This window comes from Vanessa atalanta, chromosome 3 (assembly GCF_905147765.1).
Source record: "Vanessa atalanta chromosome 3, ilVanAtal1.2, whole genome shotgun sequence".
Taxonomy (NCBI): domain Eukaryota; kingdom Metazoa; phylum Arthropoda; class Insecta; order Lepidoptera; family Nymphalidae; genus Vanessa; species Vanessa atalanta.
Window position 1 is genome coordinate 14,090,009 of NC_061873.1, and position 25,514 is coordinate 14,115,522.

Here is a 25,514-nt window from a genome sequence, read left to right on the forward strand (position 1 = left end):
ATGGACGTATTAACAATTTGTTAATTACTGCTTGCACTACCGGGAATTAGCATTCGCTTTTGATTTTCTATTCGTTTTTGTTGCTTTGCTATTATATTCGGAGCAATCTGCCTCTTGTCTTACAATTTGAAGTTAATTTAATAAAAAAAAATATGTGACATGCGTTACATAATATTCACACACACACACGCTTCCATGTTGGATTCATTTAAATTCTTGTATACTTTAAGGTATTGTCCATATTGTGTTGTGTTTCTTTACTTAAAGTCCAACAATGCACCTGCAAGCCTCCTGGTGTTACAACAAATCTTCATGGGCTGTGTTAGTCACCTTCCATCAGATAAGCCTCCTGCTCGTTTGCCATCTATTCTTTAAAATAGGCAGTCTAGCAATTCAGCAACTTCATGGTGATTGATCACCGTTAATAGATGTTGTAACTGTAAAAATTAATAACCAATACTCACACAACCAATGCGACAACGAAAGAGCCGAGATGGCCCAGTGGTTAGAACGCGTGCATCTTAACCGATGATTTCGGGTTCAAACACAGGCAGGCACCACTGAAATTTCATGTGCTTAATTTGTGTTTATAATTCATCTCGTGCTCGGCGGTGAAGGAAAACATCGTGAGGAAACCTGCATGTGTCTAGTTTCAACGAAATTCTGCCACATGTGTATTCCGCCAACCCGCATTGGAGCAGCGTGGTGGAATATGCTCCAAACCTTCTCCTCAAAGGGAGAGGAGGCCTTTATCCAAGCAGTGGGACACTTACGGGCTGCTAATGCTAATGCAATGCGACAACAACATTGAGAACTAAGATATTTTATTCCTTGTACATGTAGTCACACTAGTGTCCTAGTGTGACTACACTCACCCTTCAAATCGGGACATAACATAACAAGTTTTATTGCTTTGCTCAAAGAATTGCCAAGTTATATTCACAAAGTTGAAACTCAATGGACACTATATATACACTAGCTAACGAAATACTACGTTCAAGCATGAAAATACAAGAGAACCTTTAGTTCTTCGTGTATAAATGAATTATCCTTAATTTAAATATGACCTCCTTTCGCCGTATTTCTCCTTTGTAGACGCTTCAGTCACTCGCATCTAAGAAGTTTTCTTGAACAAAACTACAGAGCTCGGCTCAAAGGATTACACCATTCAAAGAAATGCAATTTAGCACGCCTTTGCGCTTTAGAAAAAAAAACTAGCGTACGGTTGGAATGTCTGAAACTAATTTATTTATTCCTTCAATACGTCAGTCCAATGGATTCATCTTTCAAAATAATTTGTTCATATTGTTTTCATTCAATCGAATCGAAACAACATCGTTGCTGTTTCGTTTTCCTATTTTACAAACGATCTGGTTGCGGTTCGCTGAAATTTAGATCGGAATATAATTGGGATCGTGTCGTAGCCGATTAAGCTGAAGTTAATTTTTGTAAGGAATTGTCGAAGTTGGATCGGAATAGAATCTGGAACGTTTCATTGCCGCTATAAGTTATTGGACAATGCACTCCATTATTTATAAAAAATATTTGTTAAATACGAGACACAGTTATAACATTCAAAACGAGAAATATTCCTGAATGCCTCTTAAATCGAAATACGAAAACGTTAGCGAGTACTTCCAAGTAATTTCCATCCCCATCGATTCCCTTCAGCACTCTCACGCTGTACGTGTGAGTTAATAACTCGAGACTCGCCTTGAACGTGCCGAAGATACCAAGATATCTAAATAATTTATGCAATAATAAACTCTGTTACGCAGACCATATGGTTTTGAACTTTTAAAATACTTGACAACTTGAACTCCACATTATTGTGAAGATGAGAATCTTGACTTGTAAATTGAATGGACGACTTTACTGATAGCAGAATGGTACATAACGAACGGTATTATACATTTCTGATCATATGGTGTGACGTTCCCGTTACTTTCAGAGGATAATGTCCTATAGCATTCTACTGTAGTGTAATGCAGTCGATATCAATATCGGTCTCTGCAGAATATTGCTATTTCAGCAATGTACAGCATGAGCTACTAAAATTCGACACGAAGTTAATTTAATTGTAAACTCAGTATATTATGTTATGTATTCTTTTTAATTTAGAAGATTTCTCCAGAAATTGTGATACATACTTTCAACATAAGAAACAGGCATAAGCAGACAGACATACAGTTTACTACTTTAGTAAGACAATGTTGTTTTATCACATCTGTTGTGATAAAACTAATTATCTTAATCGTAAACATTAATTAAATCGTTAAAGACTTTTGCATGTCTAGTACATTTACTAGGTGCCCAACCTTTACTTCATCAAAGTGATATAAGAATTGTATTTACTTTGTACTTTTTCGGTTTCAATCTAAATCTCCCAGTGGCCCACTCAAATAGACATAAAAATATTCAATAAAATCCGTTTGACTATTGATGTAGTGAATAAATTCAAATTCTTTTATTCGATTATATTTGTCTTTTCTTGACTCTCAAGACGTTTTCATCAATCTACAAAATTCAGGTCTCTATATATAAATTTGATTGAAAAGTTGAGACTCTTGATGTTACCGGATATTAAAGAAATAGTACCTTGAATATAATTTATGAAAAATCTGTTAGGTCGAAACAAGAATTAAAAACAAATGGAAATAACTCACTATTGAAGTAACCAATAGTGACTGAGTGAGAGAGATCTTGGAAGAGAAATGACGAGAGATTTGGTGGATCGTGACTGCGTTTGTACTCCACAGAGAGTACATGAGCCGATGGTTTTCTTATTTTATTTTAACTCACGATTGATTGCGACATACATTATAATTGTAAGTAAAAAAAGAAAATCGCTTAAGAAACAGACTAGAAAAACTGCGCAGCTGTTTTGTTTAGTCTGTTTACATACAGATATATATAATATAGATTTTATTATTTCACTTCAATTGCATATAAAAACATGGAAACATTTACTTCGCATGTCCAAACAATTCTCGGTATGTGTTTTTGTTTAAAGGCCGAGTAAGCCAGTGTAACGACAGGCACAAGGGACATAACATCTCAACTCAAAAAGTTGTTGACGCATTGGCGATGTAAAAGCTAATATTACTGACACGCCCAAATTACTTTGGGAGGTGGTGACCATTTACCATTGAGTGGCCCATTTGACCGTCCACTTACATACTCGTAGATATGTTATAAAAAAATAAATAATATAATACAAATGTCTTTCTAAATCCAAGTTCTTGCACAGATTTTAAAAAGTAGCCTTTGACAGATATCCATCATCCATAGAAGGGGTTGCGGGCTCGCGTCTGAAAATAAGAACTTTAAGATGAGAGAATACGATGTTTCGTTTTTTATTGCATGCTCTTTATGTAGTTGTGTGGAGCAAACGACGCGCCGGGATATAGACCTTCCTTTATCATCAATATTCATTTTGAATGATGTGAGTTTCGTGGCTGCTCGATTGTTTTTATTTATTTTCATTTTGTGTCAAGTCTTGACGATAAAACCAGCCGGTATGCCGCGAGAATAAACGCAATGACGCTCTCTTATTCCCCCATGACTTAGCTCTTCCACCAATCTCTATTTGGCAGGCGTAGCGTGTATATTTTATATACTTCATTGCGATAAATTATTATTTAATTCATGATAGGGCTTCTTGTAAGCCCGTCTGTGACGTCATTCAACATATATTTTACCGTCAAACAGCAATACTTAGAATTGTTGTAATTGGTTTGTAAGGTAGGGTGAGTAAACCAGAATATATACAGGCAAAGTGGTTGGTGATGTAAAGATTGGTTAATATCTCTCACAACGTAGCCTATGTGATACAAGCCATCGAGGGCCCCATGTGCCCGTGTACTTGCAACTTTTTCATTAAATCTATTGTCGAATTAAAGCGACTTGGACAACAAACATGTGTGCACTAAATTTATATTTTTGGAGTACATTATATCGAATTCCGATGGTATAAAAGCTATTTTTTTTTGCTAAAACATTTCTGTTACAAATGATAATAATTGAATTGTTACGTTCCGTTATCTCTTCCGTCTTGCGGCACACCCCACTTGAAGTAATCACATTGTTCTTCGTCCCGGAGTCCTTGCCAGTGACAAGGAAGGAACGAGGATCGAGTCGTTGCTAAAATATCGTTTTCTTAAAAAGAATAAATGTCACCGACGCGACGTATCGGTTGAAGTCCTTCGGTGAATTTTATTCAACGAATTACTTTTAAAGAATCTTAAAATTATACAGCGTTAATGAGAATAATATCAATGTTGTTCAAAAGAGACTTCACGAATATAGAAATGCTTGTTCCTTATTATACTGTTAATATTCTTAAGTTAAATCTAATATGAAAATTTTCGTTGTAAACAAAAATATTGTAGGATTAAAAAACTTACTTACTTAACTAACAAAATATACCTTAAATATCTATTTTAAAATATTTCCTTAAATATGTTTTGTAATTGTATTTGATTTTTTTTTGTATTAGAGTTCATGTTGATTTTATCAGAATAAGATTAAAATAAAAAAAAATACCGTATAAACCGATTTATAGGGCGGCTTCGCAGGAAATGTTTTCATGGGCGAAAGTATGCATGAACACAGGTATACTCTACTCCCTCCCTCTTCTACTCATAAAGGACGGCAATCCAATATGACAGCGCAGACAATTCCGAAAGAGAGGCCAAAAAGAGGCAATGAGCCAGGACGACAGGTACATTTATTCGTCCACCTATTTATATTATAAAAATACATTTATAAACTATATTAATAATGACAATTAATCAATATTTGAGCAATGACTACAGCAGGAGGTATGTCTAATCATTATTCGCTTCTATTCCTTCGCAATCGTTATAAAAACGATATCTTTGTCGAAATTTGTAAAGAAAATTTAAACTGATTCTAATAAAAGTTAAATCCAACGAAAAACTTAAATCAATTGAATTCGTTAGTCAAACGAATTTATTATTCGTAATTAAATATTCCAATGAAACCGAATGTTTTACTTGAAAACCTTTCCAGTTTTGTTAGACTTTAAATACTACAATATTGATATCTTAAAAATATTCATTTAAATTACATGCTGTAAAAGGCCATATTGATCTACATATATTAAATGCACAATGTATTTAAGGAACTTAATTAGATAAGGATTAATTATGTATCGCTTAAAATCGCTTCGAAAATAAGCCTTTATATTTCGTAAAGAGTAAAGAAAAAAATGGTTATTGTGGGTTATCCATAATTAGAGACATATATCTCCACTGATTTTTCTCAATACCTTTTGTGAACAATTCTGTAGTATATTATTTTGGTCTATATCGTAGGGTTCAGCCAGCGTTAACAATGTAAGCGCAAACAATGTGTTTATTTACGAAATAACTTCAGTAACCTCTAAAATTATCAGTGTTTATCTACTATATTGTGCATGTATTTTACATGTAAACCTTCCTCTTGAATTAACCTATCAATTAAAAAAAACCGACATGACAAGCATGATTTTCTCGTATGGAATAAAAAAATATTTAAAAAAACATCGTTATTAGACCGTGGTCTCCTTAAACCCATTGGCTGCTTACAGCGTCGCTGCGGACGCTTATTTCTACAGAAATGAATTGTTGTGGTGTCTTTTAAAACGCAGATGTACGCGAACGTTTAAGGCGGCGTTCAAACCTTATTGAAATTGATTTTTAAATTTAAAAATTACTTGTTTTTATTTGTAGGAACGTGTTATGTTCATTTATAATAATAATAGCCTTTATTTAACAATCTTACGTACGTTTCTTTCTTAAATACTAATTTTTAATATTTAACACCAGTTTCGCCTGTCTTGCTTCCCAGCCTAAGCTTACCACAAAGTACGATCTTGTCTTTCTTCTCCATGAAAAACCTGCTATTCTTTTTATATCGTCTTCCCACCTGCGACGTTGTCTTCCTTTCTTTATTTTGTATTGTCTTGGATACCATGCAGTTATGACCATTAATACTATGGTAATATTTACCTATTCTGGGTGGCGTCTTGGAATGTGATTAATTATGTTAAATTTTATAATTTAAAAATATATTTAAAAATCACCGCAGTGCGTCAAAGTTTTGTACGTATCGACAAACACACGCGCACATATACATAAAAGCCAGCTATACTCGTATCAGGATTGAAATCGGATTAAAAGTTATAATGAGATGTAAGCTGTTGGGAACTGCGCTCGGATCTCAAAGCTATTAATAACTACTAATAAGAGCTGTAGTTCTAAAATATAAATTATAAGTTTTTCTCACTATGCTTACTCACACTTGTAAAAAATGCAATAGAGTATTCCAGACGCGACGGAAAATCAATATGATTTGTGTTTACATAAATGATTTTATTCTCATATTAGCTAACAAAATTCAAATTCAAAAGTATATAAAACACTATGTCAATCTTTGCTACTGTACTGCATAACAATATGGGGAGGTGCAGCTTCCTCCCACGTGATACAATTAGAAAGAGCCCAAAGAACAATCATTAATGTTATCTTAAAAAAACCTAGAAGATTCCCTACAAATGAGATTTATAAAATAGCCAAGGTACTTACCGTATACAAAATACCGTCATTCACTTCCATAAATGTTTTCCCATCACAACTTCGAAAACACAACCTCGACGTCCAGACATTAATATTCCTACAACAAGACATTACTCGGTAAAATAAAAATAAACTTACAATGTATCTACGGAATCTGCTAAATGATCTAAGCTATAAAGAAACAGAAAACTATCGTTGTACATGAAAAACACACACTGTGTGTGTGTGTGAAAAACACACACATGCGCATACTCATACACACTCACACACGCATGCATCAATTGTTTTATAGTACATATAATAAAGAAAATTTCTTTACCAAATTAGTTTGACATATTTTTGTATTGTGTTCTTTTTTTGTCTCTTTGTTTGCACTCTCTCAATATATTTAAGCATAAATTTAAATTTAATAATAAGTTTAATAAATGTAAACACTGAGTTGGAAGTCACTGGCCCCTAAGATACGGGTTCTCCTAGCTTAGGGGTACAGGGCCTCTTTGATGTATGTAATTTGATGTATTAACAATAAATATATTTGATATATTTGATTTGATATCCGTTAATATTAAGTATAGGAATACAACAGGAGTTAATGCAAAAAATATTTTTAGAAAATGGTACGCGTTCTTTTTTACGTCTGTGAGAAATCATACTTCGCTGGCGTAATTAAAAAATAATTTTTAATTGCATTCAAATAATAAGTTTCAATAAAATAATAAAATGACTGGTTGGGATACACAGAGTGGCTAAGGATCAGTTTCATGAGTAAGTGGGGCGAAAATTAACGTGTGAAGTTGTCTCTTTCTAGCGGCTTGACATTCAATTGGCATGTTACATGTAACTTCATCATATGATTTTCATGTCTTTGCGCGCGCGTCATGAAAATTATCTCTGGTCATTTTATCATAACGTGCTTAAAGTAGTAATTATATTTTTAAAACCATTACATTTCCAACAATGCTTTCAACCAAAATAAGCAGAAATGTACACGGAAAACTATTGTAAAACATCGAAGAACAATATCAATAATGTCAATCTTCTGCAATGTCCGCAACTTTGATGTGTTACAAATAAATGTACCAATAAACTTCCAAGTATGGGAACCAAGCTCCGATTTTCAATGATACCCTAGTAGCTTTTTATTAAGTATTAATAATAAATATAAAGTTAAATATAAAATTAAAAAAATAAAAAATTGGGGAAAGAAGATATGTTTGCCTCAATAGAGATGAAAGATGTTGCCTGATCTCTCTCGGGTCGTATCGGAATTCGGTGAAAAGAAACCTAAGCTTAGGATCATGAGATTGAGGAAATTGACAGTGCATCTATGTAGTTCGGGCACAAACACACATATTGTTATAAATACGAGAGTAACTCTTTCTGTCATTAACATATTTCTGTCTGTCTGTCTATCTGTTCCTTTTAACGGCCAAACCACTGAAACGAATTTGGTGAAATTTGATACGGAGTTAGTTTAAACTGCAAGGAAGAACATAGCCTTACTTTTTATGTTTAACACCTGAGGACCAATCGAAGCAACGCCGCGGGCGATAAGAAGTTTCTATATACTTGAAATAATACAGACTCCCGACTGATTGCCAAACGCTCGTCGGCTGGAAGCGGTGCGAACAACAAATAACCCCAATATAAAATGCTAATGTCAAATCCTAAAATCTATTTGAATTCTAAAACACCGTCTTGACTCGATGCCTTCTCAACAACTTACGCAAGTAGTATTTGAGAAATTGAATTATAACGTAACTCCTTAAGACAATAAAAACAGAACGCGAACTGTAAACAAGAGGCGAATCAAATATAAATGAGCTACAAATTGAATTTTCAAACAATTCAAAAGTGATCCGAGCCGCAAAATTCACATTACAAGTTTGACAGGACAGAATTAGAATGAATAAGACATGAAGCGAATGGATTCGGAGTATTATGCAAATTTGTTACGAAAAAATTGAAACGAGGACTTAGTTTTTTAACTTCGGAAGGCAATAGGAATTGTTTCCATCTCTCTGTGACTTTGTTTCTTTGTAAAGCGTTGTACTGCGACGAAAAAATTAACTGATTAAAATTAATTTATATATACATTTTGGACGCTGAATCAATTTATTTGTATATAAACAGCGGTAGTTTATTAAACAGGTGTTACACAAGTGATGCCATCATTTCAAACGATTTAAAATGTATATGATTTAGATCGTACAAATGAACGAATGAATAATTTTAAATGTAATTGTTATAGATTATATTTATACTTCAATATAATTGGGTAATGTAATAATCAGTCTTCGTTCACTTTAAGCCTAGTGTCCAAATAATGTTAGTATATTATATATAGATACTGACAATGTGAGGAATGTAAAAAACTTATTACATCTAATCAAGCACCAATAATAGAATGTTAATTGTTAATATCATTGCATCTTTATAATAAGACATTCAAGCCGATTTACATCATACATAGAATAACTTGGTTCACACCCAAATGCCTACAGATAAGACATTTAGAAGTAATCTAAACGTAGATTTTTATTGTTATGTTTTCTCAGCGCGTTTAAATAACTACATTACATCAAAGAGGAATTCACTGTATACGATTTCGCCTATATCGAAATGTTCAGGTAACTTGGTCCTCCTATTCACCTTTATTGATTACTCCAACCATTACCCGGTTTTTTTGAGATATCATGAAAAACATTGTCAAATAATATAATTGGCAATCTGCCTATCTTAGAACTCGAAGCGAACCGTTCCATTTTCGGATCCGTCGCGACCGACCCAATAAATATACATATTGCTCTATCTCGGCCCGATATCTTATAAAATATATTTATTTTCATTTAAGAGTTACGATACTAGTAATCGAGGATTCAGAATGGCACACCCACCGCGTATCGAAATATAATTCTTAAACTTTCAATTTTACATATTGATTTATAACTGTTCGTACTTGAATGAAGTAAATATACTTTTCTAAGGGAGTGGGGGGATTCCCAGATCAAATTGTATCAACATTAGGCAGATGATCTCAATATTACCGAGCAATCTCTCAACATCAGAGGATTAGACTGAACTATAAGATGGGATTTGGATAAATACGAGTAGAAGCATTCATCTGATACACTAGGTAATGTTAGTAGTTATCGATTTTATCTTAGGCTTATTATTCAAGTTGACAATTACAGAGCACTAACGGTGAATCGTTTATGCTGACTGTTCAATGAAGCTTAGACTACAATTAGATTCAGTACATATATGACAATAAAAATACAAGGAATCTAACTGACGTTAGATCCTTCTAACTTAATTTTTCAAATATTATCCTTAGATAACAAATATTTGGGTTGAATTGAACTTAACAACACTAAAGAGTTACTATTATTAATTGATATCAATTTAGTTAATGGAGATTTCATGTAAATAACACAAGGCCTTAAATAGTTACAATTACAGCAGTATGTGTTATAAATTAGATTAGTTAAATCCTAGCAGGAGTGGGTCTTAGCGCTCGGCTATATACGTGAAATGTGACAATTATTACACGGTATTGTTGATTTTAGATAAACGGTACTATAACTGCAGTGTTATTCTTACAATTCTCATCAATTTCAAGCTAGAAAAATATTGCAATTAGTAAGAAGAGACAAAAGAAGAAATAAAATCATAAAAGATTTTATAGACAAATTTTAATACGTAACAAATGCTATTGCCTTTCAAAAGTTTTAATTGAAGTTGCTACTAAACTATTCTACGCTACTTATAAACTTATTTTTTACTATGATCACATTTAACAGTCATTTAACAAAGATACATAATATTAACACGGTGATAACTGTTTTTATTTGTATAGATAAACACAACATAATCTTTAATATAATAACACAGAGCAAATATTTAAACAAGCGGTAGAGTATTATATTAATAAAAATCCTACCAATCGATGTTTAATTGGCGGAAATTGTAAATTATATTTCAAAATCAAAATCAAAATTTACTTTATTCAAGTAGGCTTTTACATTTTGAATTGACATTTAACAAACTATTTTAAATAAAGCTACCACCGGTTCGGAATGTCGAATCTATCGAAAAGAACCGGCAAGAAAATCTGTAGTTACTCTTTTTCAACATCTAAAAATTCAGTTATATATGTATGCTATGTCTCCTGCGTGGAAGTCAACAAGCATTAACTTCACGCTTTTTTATCATCTATATAGTCTTGTATCGAATAATATGCCTTCTTTACCAATGTATTTTTTACAAATCACTTGAATCTCTGAAACGGCAAAGTTAAAAATGTCTTCGGAATATTACTATAGAAACGGATACTTTGCCCCAAGAATGATTTATTGACTGCGGAGTCGGAAACTTCGCCTTACAAGCTCATCCTTACTTCTTGTGCACATACAATGATTATCACTGATTTTATCAAAGTGATCAGTGCTACTGTGAATATACATAATATTGTTGTATATATTTATCAATCTCATATAACGCCTAACTCACGTATCTCTACAAGTAATTCTATATAGCAATAGCAATATCAAATAGCAATAGCAGCCCGTAAATGTCCCACTGCTGGGATAAAGGCCTCCTCTCCCTTTAAGGAGAAGGTTTGGAGCATATTCCACCACGCTGCTCCAATGCGGGTTGGCGGAATACACATGTGGCTGAATTTCGTTGAAATTAGACACATGCAGGTTTCCTCACGATGTTTTCCTTCACCGCCGAGCACGAGATGAATTATAAACACAAATTAAGCACATGAAATTTCAGTGGTGCCTGCCTGGGTTTGAACCCGAAATCATCGGTTAAGATGCACGCGTTCTAACCACTGGGCCATCTCGGCTCAAGTAATTAAATAAAGTAATTAATTCAAGTAATTAATTAAAGTAATTCTATATCCTAGTCTAATTAGGTAACAATTTTTTTTTGGAATTTGGAGTCAATTTGTTGTTGTTATACCGTTGAATCACATGGCCGTTGAATTACAAGAGGAACTCCTCTTGTAACACGTCGAAATCAGAGTTACTTCTAATGGTTTTAACTATTTGGGATCATCCACATATTCGACAAGCAGATTCAAAAGATAGACATTCGAGCGCTGAGAAATTAAAATAATGTCGTATATGAATATATAAACATCTTTATAAATTTGAACAATCCTAATTGAAACATACCAGAGTTCAGGGAGGTATTAAATATGAAAGTTAACGAGGCAGCCAACGCGGTTGCACGCCTCCTTAAAAATAATGGTGGAATATTGTCTGGACCAGCACTTTTTGATATGACAAATGTTGATGTATGTCTTACATATTTGAGATATGAGAGATTTCGAAAAATATTTTTATTTTTTATGATGCGCGCGCACAGGTTGACATTTAAACTTATTTTATAATGTTTTATTTTATTACATTTTTGATTTGGAATTTATTTAATTTGTATTTGAGTTTGATAATAATGGTAAAAAGATAAGATTACATTTATCATAATGATAATATGCTTTTTTATTAATAAGTAGATTATTATTAATTAAAAACTAATTTTAATCACGCTAAAAAAAGTTGTTCTTATGCGTGTAAAAAAGATCACGCACCTTTTTTTATTCGTATCTTAAATTTTATTTCTTGCCTTACAATGACACAGACAGGTCATTTTTTGTTTTATTGTGACAAAGATTCGAACTGGAGAGCTGAAGCTGCGTGGTGGAATAAGCTATAAATCTTCTTCTTTAGAGAATATACGTTTACGCTATTCTATGAATAGATGATGTATTTACTGAACGTCAATCAGGTGCCGTTTAGTAAAACAACAGTTAATTGAAAGGCTAATTTTAGTAGTTGGCTGTGACATAATATATTATATATACTTGCCTTTAAATACGTAACTCACTCTCATAAATCGATAGGACACTAAGTTTGACATGACTGGAAAGAGTTCAGGCTGATGCCCGATGTGGGGTTTTATGTTCCTAGAATTAATATCGGTACGTCTCATCCGTCTTCAAAAATGCTTTTCAGGAGAAATCGCGTCGGTATAGTTTTCGTGGGACGTGACGGAGCGGGGCTTAAGGGATTAGAAATGGCAAGGAGTGCGATTCGACACGCTTTCATCAGGTTAAACAAAGGAAAATAGGAATTGGAATATGATAATGTTGTTTGTTTATTCAGTGAGACTCATTTTTTTATGTAATCACAAGCTCTCTAAGAGTAGCGCTTTGTATTATTCCTATTTAATATTAACAAAATCTTGAATGGTACAGACAGAAGTAAATACATATATATAAAATACATTAAAAATGCATTTCTAATTATAGAATACTAGCTGAATCGGCATTCCGCTAGCACACAAAACGTCGAACCATGTTTAAGCCCCTCGAGGGTTGAGATAAAAGTAACCTGTGTCTTTCACCGGGACTCAATCTATCTCCACGAAAAACTTTATCTAAATCGTTAAAGTAGTCTTCGCATTTATATTATTAATATTGATTATTTATTGATAAAAATAGTTTCCAACCGTCGTATCGTAGTTTTCATAAGAACCGTCTCATGACAATTTAACACAAAACAAATAAAATAATTAGCGAAACTGTTACAGCCGTTCACGCGTGATGCCGTGACCAAGGGAAATAGGGATTCATTTATAAATAGGTGTGTATATAAACATACAAATGGAAGAAGCGGCGCATCGTTTTATTAACATAAGATAGTGTTATGTTCTAAGAGAATTAGTGTAATGGCAAGCGTCATCGAAAAACATGAACCCACCAATCTAACTTAGCCAAGTCTCAGAAAACCATACAAGGATATAAGCAGTGAATTATTTTTAATGTACTCATGAACGTTTATATTGCGTAATATAGATTATAATAACTGGTAAAACAAAACGCCCACTGTGCGAACACAATCGTATGTATCACACATTTGAAATGTCGAAAGTTCGAAGAATGCGACGTCTAATGTCAGAAATTAACATTTAAATTTAAAGTAAAAGGAATAGCATTTAAAGGAGACACGCGTCCAAATACCGTAACTTCGTAAGCCGGTTTTCAACATTTCACGAATGCGATAGGAAATGAGTTGTTGTAAAACATCTATTAGCGCCCTGGGGGTGAGACAAATTTGTACGCTGTGAAGGCATTCGGCATGACACATGCCTTTAATTTCTTGCCCGTCTTTCCCCTGCTATCTGTGTGCGTATACTGGTTTCTGTGTGCGTAGCTCGTATACTTTAAAATGACAATAATAAAAATGTACTCACTCTATCAACACTCTATGACGTGATCTAGTTATCTTCTTTCTTATTTAAATATTGGTTTTCTTTAAATAAACGTTATTTAAGAAAATCTTAAATTCAATGTTTCACGTCTGCCCTGTGACGGTAACATTTTTGTTATTTAGTATAAAATCTCAACAGACTAAGCATCTCATTAAACTTATTAGCAAAATTTCTAAATTATTATAATATTCACTTATAAACTACAAATAAGTAACAATTGCATATAAAAATTGCACTGCACGTGGCTTTCCAAATACAACGAACAAAAAATTAATGTCATACAGTCTTCGTGTTTTAAATTTATTAATAGTAAACAAAAACTAATAAATAATTTGAAATATTTCTAAACGCAGTATAAATTTCTCATTTTACCCACCTAACTTCGCTACCTATGGCGTATTGTGGTGAAATTAATTAATAACTTCATATTATAGTATGTTCCGCTGCGCATAAAACTATAAAAAAAGTTAATAAATTTCTTAACCTAAATTTGTGTGGAAAGTCAGAGTCTAGACCGCGCTAACGTTTTCTTCGATACTATGTATATAAAGCTGTCGGCATTTTAAACACATTAGTTCGGTTTCGATTTCGGTTTCGGTTCTGGTCCATAATTACAATTACCACTTTGTGGTAAAAAGTGACAACCGGAACCTGATGGATTTTAGATTTGAATTGTAAAATTATTTTAATTGTAACCAGTGTTTTGGCACGTGTAATTTTCCTGATTTATATAAATGAATTTTATTTTAATTTACTTAAATAAATATTAAAAATACATCTACTTAAATATGGCCACATTTCAAAATTTTATAACTAAAAACGAAAAAATAAAGCGTTTTGTATACCTTGGTAGAATTTAAGTTCTTTCTTAAATTCTACCAAGGAATGTATGTGGTGGTTACCCGTACTGATTATTCTTCTATTAAACAGCAATCATTTTTATTTTTCTATTTTGATTTGAAAGATAGGTGCGCCGACGTATTATAAGCAAAAATATTAATATAGCATCGTTCATCCGTTTATTGGCCGTGCTTAACGGACTAACAAGTGGCTGACACTACTTGCTGGGTTATGTCTATGGGCGAAAGTAATTTCGCTTATAAAATCAGATAAATAAAAAAAAGTAGTGTTGAGTGACATCCGATTGAATGGAAGTTGCTTTCGCAATATATGGTGTGTTAAAAATAATGTGTATTAAATAATAAATAAAATGAAATAAATTAATAACGCTTTAGAATACTTTAATTAAAACAAAATCAATAAGTTAAAGAAATACAACAGAATTAGACAGAAAGAAAGAGAAAGAGGGCGAAATAACGCCTGGGGGGCACTATTCCTTACGTGACAATTTCGGCCAGTTCACTCTACTGTAAGACGCGTAAATTAATTTTCAAAAATAATAATCGATAATTAAACCTTCATGTTTGTTTTTGTCTGTAATTCTGCCTCCTGTTCTATATTTTCCCACCCGCATTGGAGCAGCCTGTCGTAATGAAGCTCTAAACTTGTTACTTAAGAGGACAGGAGGCGTAAGCTTAGCATACCTTTCGTCGTAGGGAAAACATACAACACACATTCACTGTTTCCGTCAGTTGAAACGAGGTCCCCGACTTGTGACGTCACGCAAACGGTGCCACGAGTAGAAGCGTTCCCCGTTCCACCGACTACGTCCTGATCAGAGGTGCGATGGGAGACTTTCTATAGATGGACGCCACTCGAGAAAGCTCAAAGGTGAAGTCTAGTACTCGCCCCCATGTCCAGCGATACACAAACAGCATAAAATAAAATAAAAATACCTACACAGTTGAGCATTTTCAGGCTGTTACGTTACTAGGAGTATTTATATTTATTGGGTCAGCGACGGATGCACTTCCTCCTGCACCGGTAGGAGCTCCTTTTTCCTCTTGTTTAAGGTATTTTATTTTATAAACAAAATCACACTCCAACGCCTGGATCGATTTCAATAAATGGTATAAAAATCTAATCTACCGACCCACAGAAATACTTAGTAAGTACAAACACAAGGAACATAACTACTTATCTGCCAAGTTTAGTGTCGCTTGGTGATGACCACTAACCGTCAGGTGGTCTGTTTGTACAGTGTTCTCTGATTCATATACCTAAAAAATATGTCTTCTTTTTTTACTTAGAGGCTTAAAGTTTTATCTTCACAAAGGTGTTCGTATAAATAGGAACTAATGTCATTTGCTTAAAAATTAAACTTCAAAGTAAAATACTATATTTTGTTTCTAATTAAGGCAACACCTTCAGCTTCACTTCAGTTACCTCGTTTTTGATTTGAAGGTGCTGTAAAGGGTATTTCCTTTGGGAATACCGTTTCGTTTTCGTGGAATATGGTACTCTGTTGCAATAGGGCCGTATCAGATGTAGCAGATGGACTTAAGATAGTTAAGTGATATTTATTGATCAGATACAGAAGCTTCAGTTGTTATAAATTTATCTAAGAGCGATTGCGTTTTTGATAGAATGGCACCAACGAGGGCTATACAAAGGCAACCTGTCCTAAATATCAATCGCGTGGTTAACTGTATCACTATGTTCCAATAATATGGCTTTCATTTATCATTAAAGAGACCCTTCTGTATTTCACGCTAATAGTTTTGATTACTGCTGCTATCGGATTGCTATTAATATTAATTGTGATATATGATTATTCTAATTACTCCGCGCCTGTAGTAAATTGTACGAAATTACCATTTTGATTACCTTCGTAATAAACGATATTACTTACTGAAATTTGATACCAAAAACAATTATAATTTGGACGCGATGTCTGATAGTGAAATTCAGCTGGCGAGATTATTCTCAACCAATTGTCGGAACATTTTCTGGAAAAAATCGGTAAAAGATGTTGATCCCACACAGCTAAAGGATCGAGCCGGTCGGAATCGGCTTGACCACAAATCTGAGCTTCTTTACGTTTAATGCAGTCAAATGCGGTCAAAAAAGTTAGTATTGGGAAGCTCCCGCCCAGAGACGAAAGCACTACTCTCTGTGGGGCCAAATTTGTGCCTTGTAAAATTATGACAGTCAGCACACGTGCAGTACTGTTATATTTACATATTAATAAGACATTTTATTCAAAAATCAAAGTCGTAATTTTTGAAAAAAAAGAACCTCAACCAGTGGTCGAGTAATGTGTACACCGGTTTTCATGGGTACGCAACTCCAAGATCCCGGGTTCGATTCCCGGCCCAGTAAATGTAGAAAAAGTTTTTTTTTTAATGTTAGACGTGGCAAACGAGCAGGAGGCTTACCTGATGGAAAGTGACTACCACCGCCCATGAACGTCTGCAATACCGGGGGGCTTGCAGGTGCGTTGCCGGCCTTTCAGGATAGTTAATTAGTTTTCTATGTTGTCTTGGGTCCAGACCCAGTGTTTGTGGTACCGTCGTTACTTCTGATTTTCCATAACACAAGTGCTTTAGCTACTTACATTGGGATCAGAGTAATGTATGTGATGTTGTCCAATATTTATTATTTAATATTGTAGACGTTTTCAACTTAACTTCAGAATCAATCATTATATTTTTTTGCCTAAGAAATACAAGTTATACTTATATATTTTGGAGCACTGTTTATTTATTTATAAGAATTATGTCTCTCGAGTACTTAAGTAATTATTCATATCACAATATTTACTGTACGAATCTTGGAATCGTGATCGCAATTCTGATTTTCGAGGCTGAGGACGGAGAAGTCAAGCAAAGTCAGTGTCAATAATATATTATGTGTATATTATTTAATAAATAAAATAAGTAACGTTTATATTAGCATTTTTAGTCGATCTTCATTTTGTATTCCAGAGGGATTTTTTGTAAGTTGTTTTATGGTTTTATATTCGGGTTCTTTGATCTACGAGGAAAAATATAGGTATATCTTTATTTAAAGTATAACTATACGCTTATAAATATTGCGAGTTTAGTGAGTCTCAAAAGCGTTTTTATTTAAGGAATTTATAATTAAAAAAAAAAACTAAAAATAAATGTATTTTCCTATCTGTAGAGGAGATACTTATAAAATAACATGCCCTGACTGTCTGATTCATCATCGCCGAGCGTAAATTTAATAATTTATTTCATGGCCTTACCTTTAATAATGTAAGGCCATGAAATTTTGTGTAGGATTATTTTATTGCGTAGACACTCACTAAGGAAGGAATTTTGGAAATTCTACCCCGAAGGCGGTGAAATAGGGGTTGAAGGTTTACATGGATGTCCGTAATTTTTTAAGTTAGAGACATGAAACTTTATTTTTTAGATACTGATTAAAAATGAGTAGATACTTATTTAAGCGTTTCTGGATAATCTACCCTAAGGAGTAAAATACACCAATGTGGTAATACAGTTATTAAGTTAATCTGTAAATATATTCAACTTCCACGTGAGAAAAGAAAAAATATAACAACGATGTTTTCGCTTCACACGACGCATGACGCCATAAAAGCGCGTCGAGCCGCTTGCCGTCACGGCATACGAGGCGGCCTTATATAAATCTTTTCCACAGCCATCATTTTATTTAGTATATTTTCCTCCTCGGTGCCATTAAATTTCACGGTACCAAAAAGAATCCTTAGCCAAACAATCAAGAGCTTATAAAATATATTTTTCTATCATTATTATTAGATCAAATTATAGAAAAATCGACACAAATAGTCTACGAGTCCGATGTATCCTCAATAACAGATCGCGCTGAGGAATCCGCAGTCCCGAGGCGGGACTTGAGCTCCTGATTGATGATCATCCCCAAGATCCAGCGAGACTCACTGTTCATACTCGATCATAAATTCACTGCACTCTCATTCGAAACGTCGGATACAATAAAACGCCGAAGAAACGTTCAATGGAGTTATTCCACTTCGTTCGCCGCCGGCTGTTTACGCTCACAACCATTGTTTGCCTTTTTGATAGAATTAAATCCAATTTCGCTGATAATTGACTACGGCTTAATGAATGTGATTTCAAAAAAGGGCGAGAACAATTAAATGAGACCCTTTGTGTAATATTACTTTAACGCCTACTAAATTATGAATTTGACTTAAAATTGAGGCACCAGTAAAGCGACTAGCGTAGTATAGCTTACAGTAGCTGTGTTTTGAAAATCAGTTTCATTATTTTCTGGCCCGCAACACAACAATACTGGGTATTTCTGTTTAATAGTAGAATATGTTATGATAAGGGGGGAGGGGGAGTGATCGAGCAAGTAGTAGTCATCTACTAGAAATTAACTGAAACTCCTGGCTACAAGTAATCTCCTCAAGTCTTACCTGATTTAGTTTGTAGAATCTCACATAAATACCAAGCTTAGAAAAAGAGGGTGCATTATTTATATGTGCATTGTACATGCATTATGGTCATACCTTTATTTTTTTTAATATTATTATTGAATCTATCTTACTTTATCCTACACATAGACCTCATCTCCTCTCAAGAAAATGGATGTTATTACACCACGATACTCCAATCTTTCATGTTTCATGTCATATATTTTCCTTCACCACTAATTATAGCATCAAATTAATCACAGAAATACTCAATCATGCTTATCTGGGTTTGAACCTGCAATCATCAGATATGATTTACATGTTCCAGCCATTGTGCCATGTCGGTTCTCAAAGTAATATGCATATTATATTTGCGTTGCTCTAAGCGTTAATAGTTTGCAAAAGCTATTAAGCTTTTTACACCCGTCTCATCGCAAATGAGTGCACGCCCCAGTTTTCCTCGATGAGTTGCAACGTTTTAATCTCTTCAATCTTATCAAATTCCGTATCGATTAGTGACTTCCCTTTAAGTTCATAACACAATTTGAGTAGCACAATGCCCTGGAAACAATTTATCAAAGTCCAACAGGATACTTTATCGTTAAATTCGAACTGTAGAGAGAAAAAAGAATTTAAGATAACAAAGGCCGTCCCGGGCGGGCGGCTTAAAGATATTTCCTGAAAAAATATGGAACAATAAAGATCAGTATAATTTTGTTGGTAGCTCGGTTGAATAGTTAATTTCGGAAGTTACTGGCTGTCGGAGGCATTAAAAGTTTTCTTTTGACAATACCGTCGGGCGTCACTGGTTTATCGGGGGTAATGGCGCTTTAAATATAGCAATCAGTTGCTGTATTTAATGTTCAGGCTAGATTTATAATTGAACAAGCACTTGCCTCTAATTCTACTTGCGTATTTCACGAATGTTAGCTGACGCGTTGTGTATGACAAAAAATATATTTATGAATATATGTTTTGAAATCAAACTCTTTTCAAAACTCAGATAGGTCTGTGCTATTCCATATTTAAAAAGAATGAATTCTAAAACAAATTGGAATATTTCAATATAAAAACTTTTTGTTTTATTGACGAAAATATGCAGTCATCGTACTCAATGGCTCCGTAGCTCTTAATAACTTTATTGCTACTAGATAGTTCTATGATATATTTAGCTATTGGAATTGAATTGTAATAAAACAAATTATTCAGGAAAACTGGTTTTTATTAAAACCCCCCTTTGCATTCATGAGAAAATCGTTATAGTCACAGATATTCACGTCAACTCTAATATGTACATTGCTTAAAACTAGGACGTAATTATATACATAAAGTTTGATCGGAAAGGGTCGAATAACGCCACAATGATCTACAAGGAAGGCTCACAAATGTTTCATTAAATAACATCATAAAATAAAATGAACGTGAAATTTCGTCATAAACGTGTCATTGAAAACATTACACGTGTAAACGTTACGTAGTTTCACTTTGAAAATTATCGGCAGTGATTAACTCATAACGCTAGAACAAAAGTGAAGTAAAAGTGGTTTTCCTTAACTACTCATAACGACAGATTTACACAATACGAACCTATAACAGTAAATTTTTACAAAATTTCTAAATACTTTATAGAGATCGTATGAGGTAAATGTTACAACTACAGCGATATATTATATATTTAACTAAACATTGATACATTAACTATTAGTAAATTTGAAAATAGTCAACGAGGTTATATAAAATATATAGAAATCACGATAGATAAAACATATTAACAAACAGGAATCAAATTAAATTTTTAAAGAAGTTTACCCGCGGTTGCTTTTGCGTGAAACTTGAAAATAGAATCTTTATTTTTTTTTTTTTACAAATGTTTTACATCCTGGGTATGCTATCATTAATCCTAGTTTCATTAATAATAACCAATCTGTTAATTAAATTGGAATTTAAGGTGATGTAAACGTAGATATATTATATATACTTACATTTTCAATATTTAGATGTACAAACTTATGTCGAGACGTGGCCTTTTAAAAGTTTTTTAATCTATATTAATACTTAAACATGGAAAAACGTCGTCGTTATGTTCAGTATTTATTTCAATGAGAAATGAATTTATATAATCACAAAAAGCATTGCCTTATAATTGCATAAAATAAAAATTTTATCGAATTTCGTCCGAAATAAAAAAAAAAACAATAGACAATATTAAAAATTAAAATTAGTGACACAAATTGTATACACAAATTAAGTTTATTTCGTTACGTTGAAGTACATAAAACACTTCACATTCCTTATCTTTCAGCTTCTTTAGGTTGCAAAGAATAAAAGGCAATAACAAGAACTGTTTGTATTTTCGAGTCGGAAGCTCAGAGTGAAGAAATAAATTTAAAATCACAATTCAGAATGTAAAGTCACGGCTGACAAAAAGATACGAGAGCACAACTGAAAACAGAAACATAATTTGCCTTCCGGTGGTACCACACGACGTAATGACCGTTTTAACTTTACACACAGTCGGTACACAATAACGTCTTTGGCTACACACGATATTAAGACGAATCGGATACAACCGATAACCGTACATTGGTCAGAATTGATACATTACTATATATAGGAAGGGTTAAATCCACAGAGGGTAATACAGTCAGAGGATAGGTCACACGTGCATCGAACTACCGATGCAAGGAGAGTCATTGGAGCGAACGAAGCTCGCCCACCCGTGACGATCCGATGGCTACATTCCACGACGGAAATATTTCACTCCACTAATTTCACAAGTTATCTCGTCCATTATTCACATTATAATCGCGCCCGCTCAGAAGTCTTCTACACCGAGATCTCTTGTATTTGTACGCGTTTTTTTGGGGGCGCGCTGCTCGGTCTCTCCTTTAGTTCTGCCTCGCTGCTGCGCTGTGGAAGTCGAGAGCTATGTTAATAGGCTGCTTATTGTGTTTTTATATTCGTAAAAGCTAGCGATTATGTGGTGAAATACTTTTGTCTCGACAACTTTTTTACGTCATTTGCAGAACTATACGTTGTAGAAAATTTAATCATGCATTTTTTGTATAAATTTTTGGAAGGATTGAACATTACAACAATACAGTATATAGGTATAATAATCATCGTTTCATTACTATAAGTGCTTGAAACGGGATATATACCATGTTTATTTATTTTTATTTGGTGGAGGTCGAGCTGAGTCTCGTGAACAAGACATTCGTAGATAATATGGAAATATCGAGCTCCACCAGATAAAAATAAAAAACATGGTAAATATCCCGTTTCAAATACTTATAGCAATAAAAATAGCCGTGTTAATTAAAAATCATCGTGTTATGTTTATAATTTAGTTCTTTAATAAAGAAGCCTTTAATATTTGACCGATAAAGTTATTCGATAAAACTAATTCAACCATAATAACACGAGCACTTATAGTCAACTCATGCGGATCGCCGGTCTTACATGATCAAACGTACAACCGATGTGTTGCAATAAGCGAAATTGCCGCGTCATCTCTCCTCGCATTATCCCGCCATTTTGAGCATCAATCAGTCCCGAATTGTGAAATGGGTGCACTTAATGACAACTCCTCTCCAGGAGAATGAAGCGTAAAATTATTTGAAAATTATTTTAATAATGAACGTTCATATTATTCTTGTTCGATATTCCCGCTTCAATTACGCTATTTGTCTTCATGGTATTGTAATCTTTCCGACACATTTCGAAAATTTCTCGATAAATTCAATTCAAATTCAAATTCATTTATTCAATAAAGCAACATTAAACCTACTTATTGAATATAAACTACGCGCTCGTAGTTTCGTTATTCGGAAAGAAAATGCTACCGGTTAATATTTGTTCACAATAGTTTTAGATCTTCTTTGAACTATTTGCTAAATAATTTGCTTTACATCAGACGTTTCTTGACATTTTTTTAAACTGAATATTTCTGGAATCCCTTTTTCCGCGAGGACTATTTTTGCTAGCTGTATACTATGTGTGTTGCATCTACAAAATTTCTTCCTTTCTAAAAGTAATAGTCTAAATATCACTCTGCTAGCAACGATCTCTCTTATTGAAGATTAGGTTTTGGCCACGCTCCGAAGCGGTGGATACACATTGGGTAGGATTTAATCCAACAAAATATGTTCATGTGAAGATTGTTCAAGATGTTTTCCTTCTCTGTTGAGCTCGAGATTAATTATAAACATATTTGTGAAAATCCCAAGAAAACTCGATAGTACATTATATCAATTAATTAATTATTATTTTTTTCTTTTTTCTGGCTTTTATTTGTACCAAAAAGGCACAGATTAATTAATTATTTTAATATTTTCATATAACGAAATCACTGTGTTACTTATTTGAAGTGTCATTAAACAATATAACCCAAAGATTTGTGTAAGTAAGGTAGATATTGAGACGCTAAGAAAAACAAAATTTACATCGCAAATGCGCCACCAACCTTGGGAAGTACAATGTTATATCCTGTGCCTGTAGTTGAAAGGGCTCACCCACCATTCAAAAAGAACACATCAATACTAAAAGTTGCTTTTTTGCGGTAGAATATGCACCAAGACCTACCACCGAGTGAAAGAAATGTAATTGAACAATAGTTTTACCTTTAGCGTGCTCTTCCTCGGCGAGGTGATGGTGATGGGATCGCTGCTCATCGAAGCCGCCCCCGTGCGACTGCTACAGCTGCCTGTCAACACAGACACTTTTGAGCGAATCAGCGAAGTTAAATCGCACTTTCAAAAGTAAAATTGCAAACTACATATAACTTTGATAACAAGTTACGTTAGTCTACATTGCTCGTGATATATTCAAAAGTGTTCTACTTCAATGACTTATTTTCCTTTAAAGGATGAATCGCATTTTGTTTAATTGTTTACATAAATGCTTTGGAATTATGTTTATTTATGGCATTTTATTACATGCTTTGTGAGAAATAATTTTCAAATTTAAATGTTAAGATCATATCATTTTAGATACGCTTTAAGGATAACGTGAAGACTAGAAAAACTAAATTATATTATATTATAGGAAGAATATTTTTGTTCGACATCTAAAGTTCTAAATACATTACAATATACATATGTGTAGTGATTACTGTTTAAAGGTGTTTTTTGTTATTGATTATCTTTTTTTTTAAATATTACCAAAGGAAAGGTACCATCCTCAGAGATGCTTCGTGCAGTAGATAATTATCATTGTCTAAGATTTGCAAAGGCAAAGTAATTTGCAAGACGTTTTCAATCATTTTGTGTCGGAGGGAGAATCAGCAGGTGTTTTGAATATAAATGTTGATCAACCGATATGGCAAAAATTTAGTAAAAAAATTTTTCAATAAATTTATTTAGAAAAGTGAGAAATGCTAAGGTTACCTTCTCTTCGCGGTCGACGGTTGGTGCGTCTCTTACCACGCTGCAGATAGATACCGGCAAACACCAGAAGATTCAGTGCCAATAGGAAGCATCCAGCGCCAACCGTTACACCAAGCGCTACTGTGTAACTAGGGAAAAAAAAAATGTTCATTATATACAATTATTATATATTGAGCCGGGATGGACCAGTGGTTAGAACGCGTGCATCTTAACCGATGATTTCGGGTTCAAACCCAGGCAGGCACCACTGAATTTTCATGTGCTTAATTTGTGTTTATAATTCATCTCGTGCTCGGCGGTGAAGGAAAACATCGTGAGGAAACCTGCATGTGTCTAATTTCAACGAAATTCTGTCACATGTGTATTCCGCCAACCCGCATTGGAGCAGCGTGGTGGAATATGCTCCAAACCTTCTCCTCAAAGGGAGAGGAGGCCTTTATCCCAGCAGTGGGACATTTACGGGCTGCTAATGAAAAAAAAAATGAAAAAAATACAATTATTATATGATTTAATCAAATTTATTATTAAAAAAAATACTTATAAACCTATTCGAGAACAGTAACTAATTGTCATATAAAAAGTAACAAGTATAGCATTAAAAGAAATTAAAATAAACGAATACTCTTACCGTTAACCGAGCATATTTAGTAATTATAATAGCCTTGTGAAGTTTTAATTTAAATTCCACAAAATAAACTTGAATCATCAAAATATTTTTATAAATAAAGCCTATTACCTCGAATTAGTTCATTAATTATTATTATGTTTTTTAATTTATAATAGGCAATCTGGAAAATAAGCTTGCTGGTATTAATGGTCATCGAACTCAAATTTTATTGTATTTTTAAAAGAATAATAATATATATTTTTAATTTGTTTTTAACTTATTTAAAAAAGTCCAGTTGACGTCGAAATTTGCTTTCTATCAAAAGGCATTCTGAACACGCTTGATTTAAAAGTTGAATTACATCTTAAATT

General features: G+C 33.5%; 1 protein-coding gene across 1 annotated transcript in view; it reads right to left on the reverse strand.

Moving 5' to 3' along the window:
* Positions 1-21,374: 21,374 nt before the first annotated feature.
* Positions 21,375-25,514, reverse strand: part of LOC125077353 (neuroligin-1-like) — a 130,355-nt gene continuing 126,215 nt past the window's right edge. Inside the window, exons 13-15 of the mRNA XM_047689275.1 lie at positions 24,537-24,664; positions 23,772-23,854; positions 21,375-22,059 (exon numbers count right to left, since the gene is read on the reverse strand). Coding sequence (XP_047545231.1) covers positions 21,976-22,059; positions 23,772-23,854; positions 24,537-24,664 — 295 coding nt within the window. The 3' untranslated portion in view covers positions 21,375-21,975. The remainder of the gene's footprint in view (positions 22,060-23,771; positions 23,855-24,536; positions 24,665-25,514) is intronic.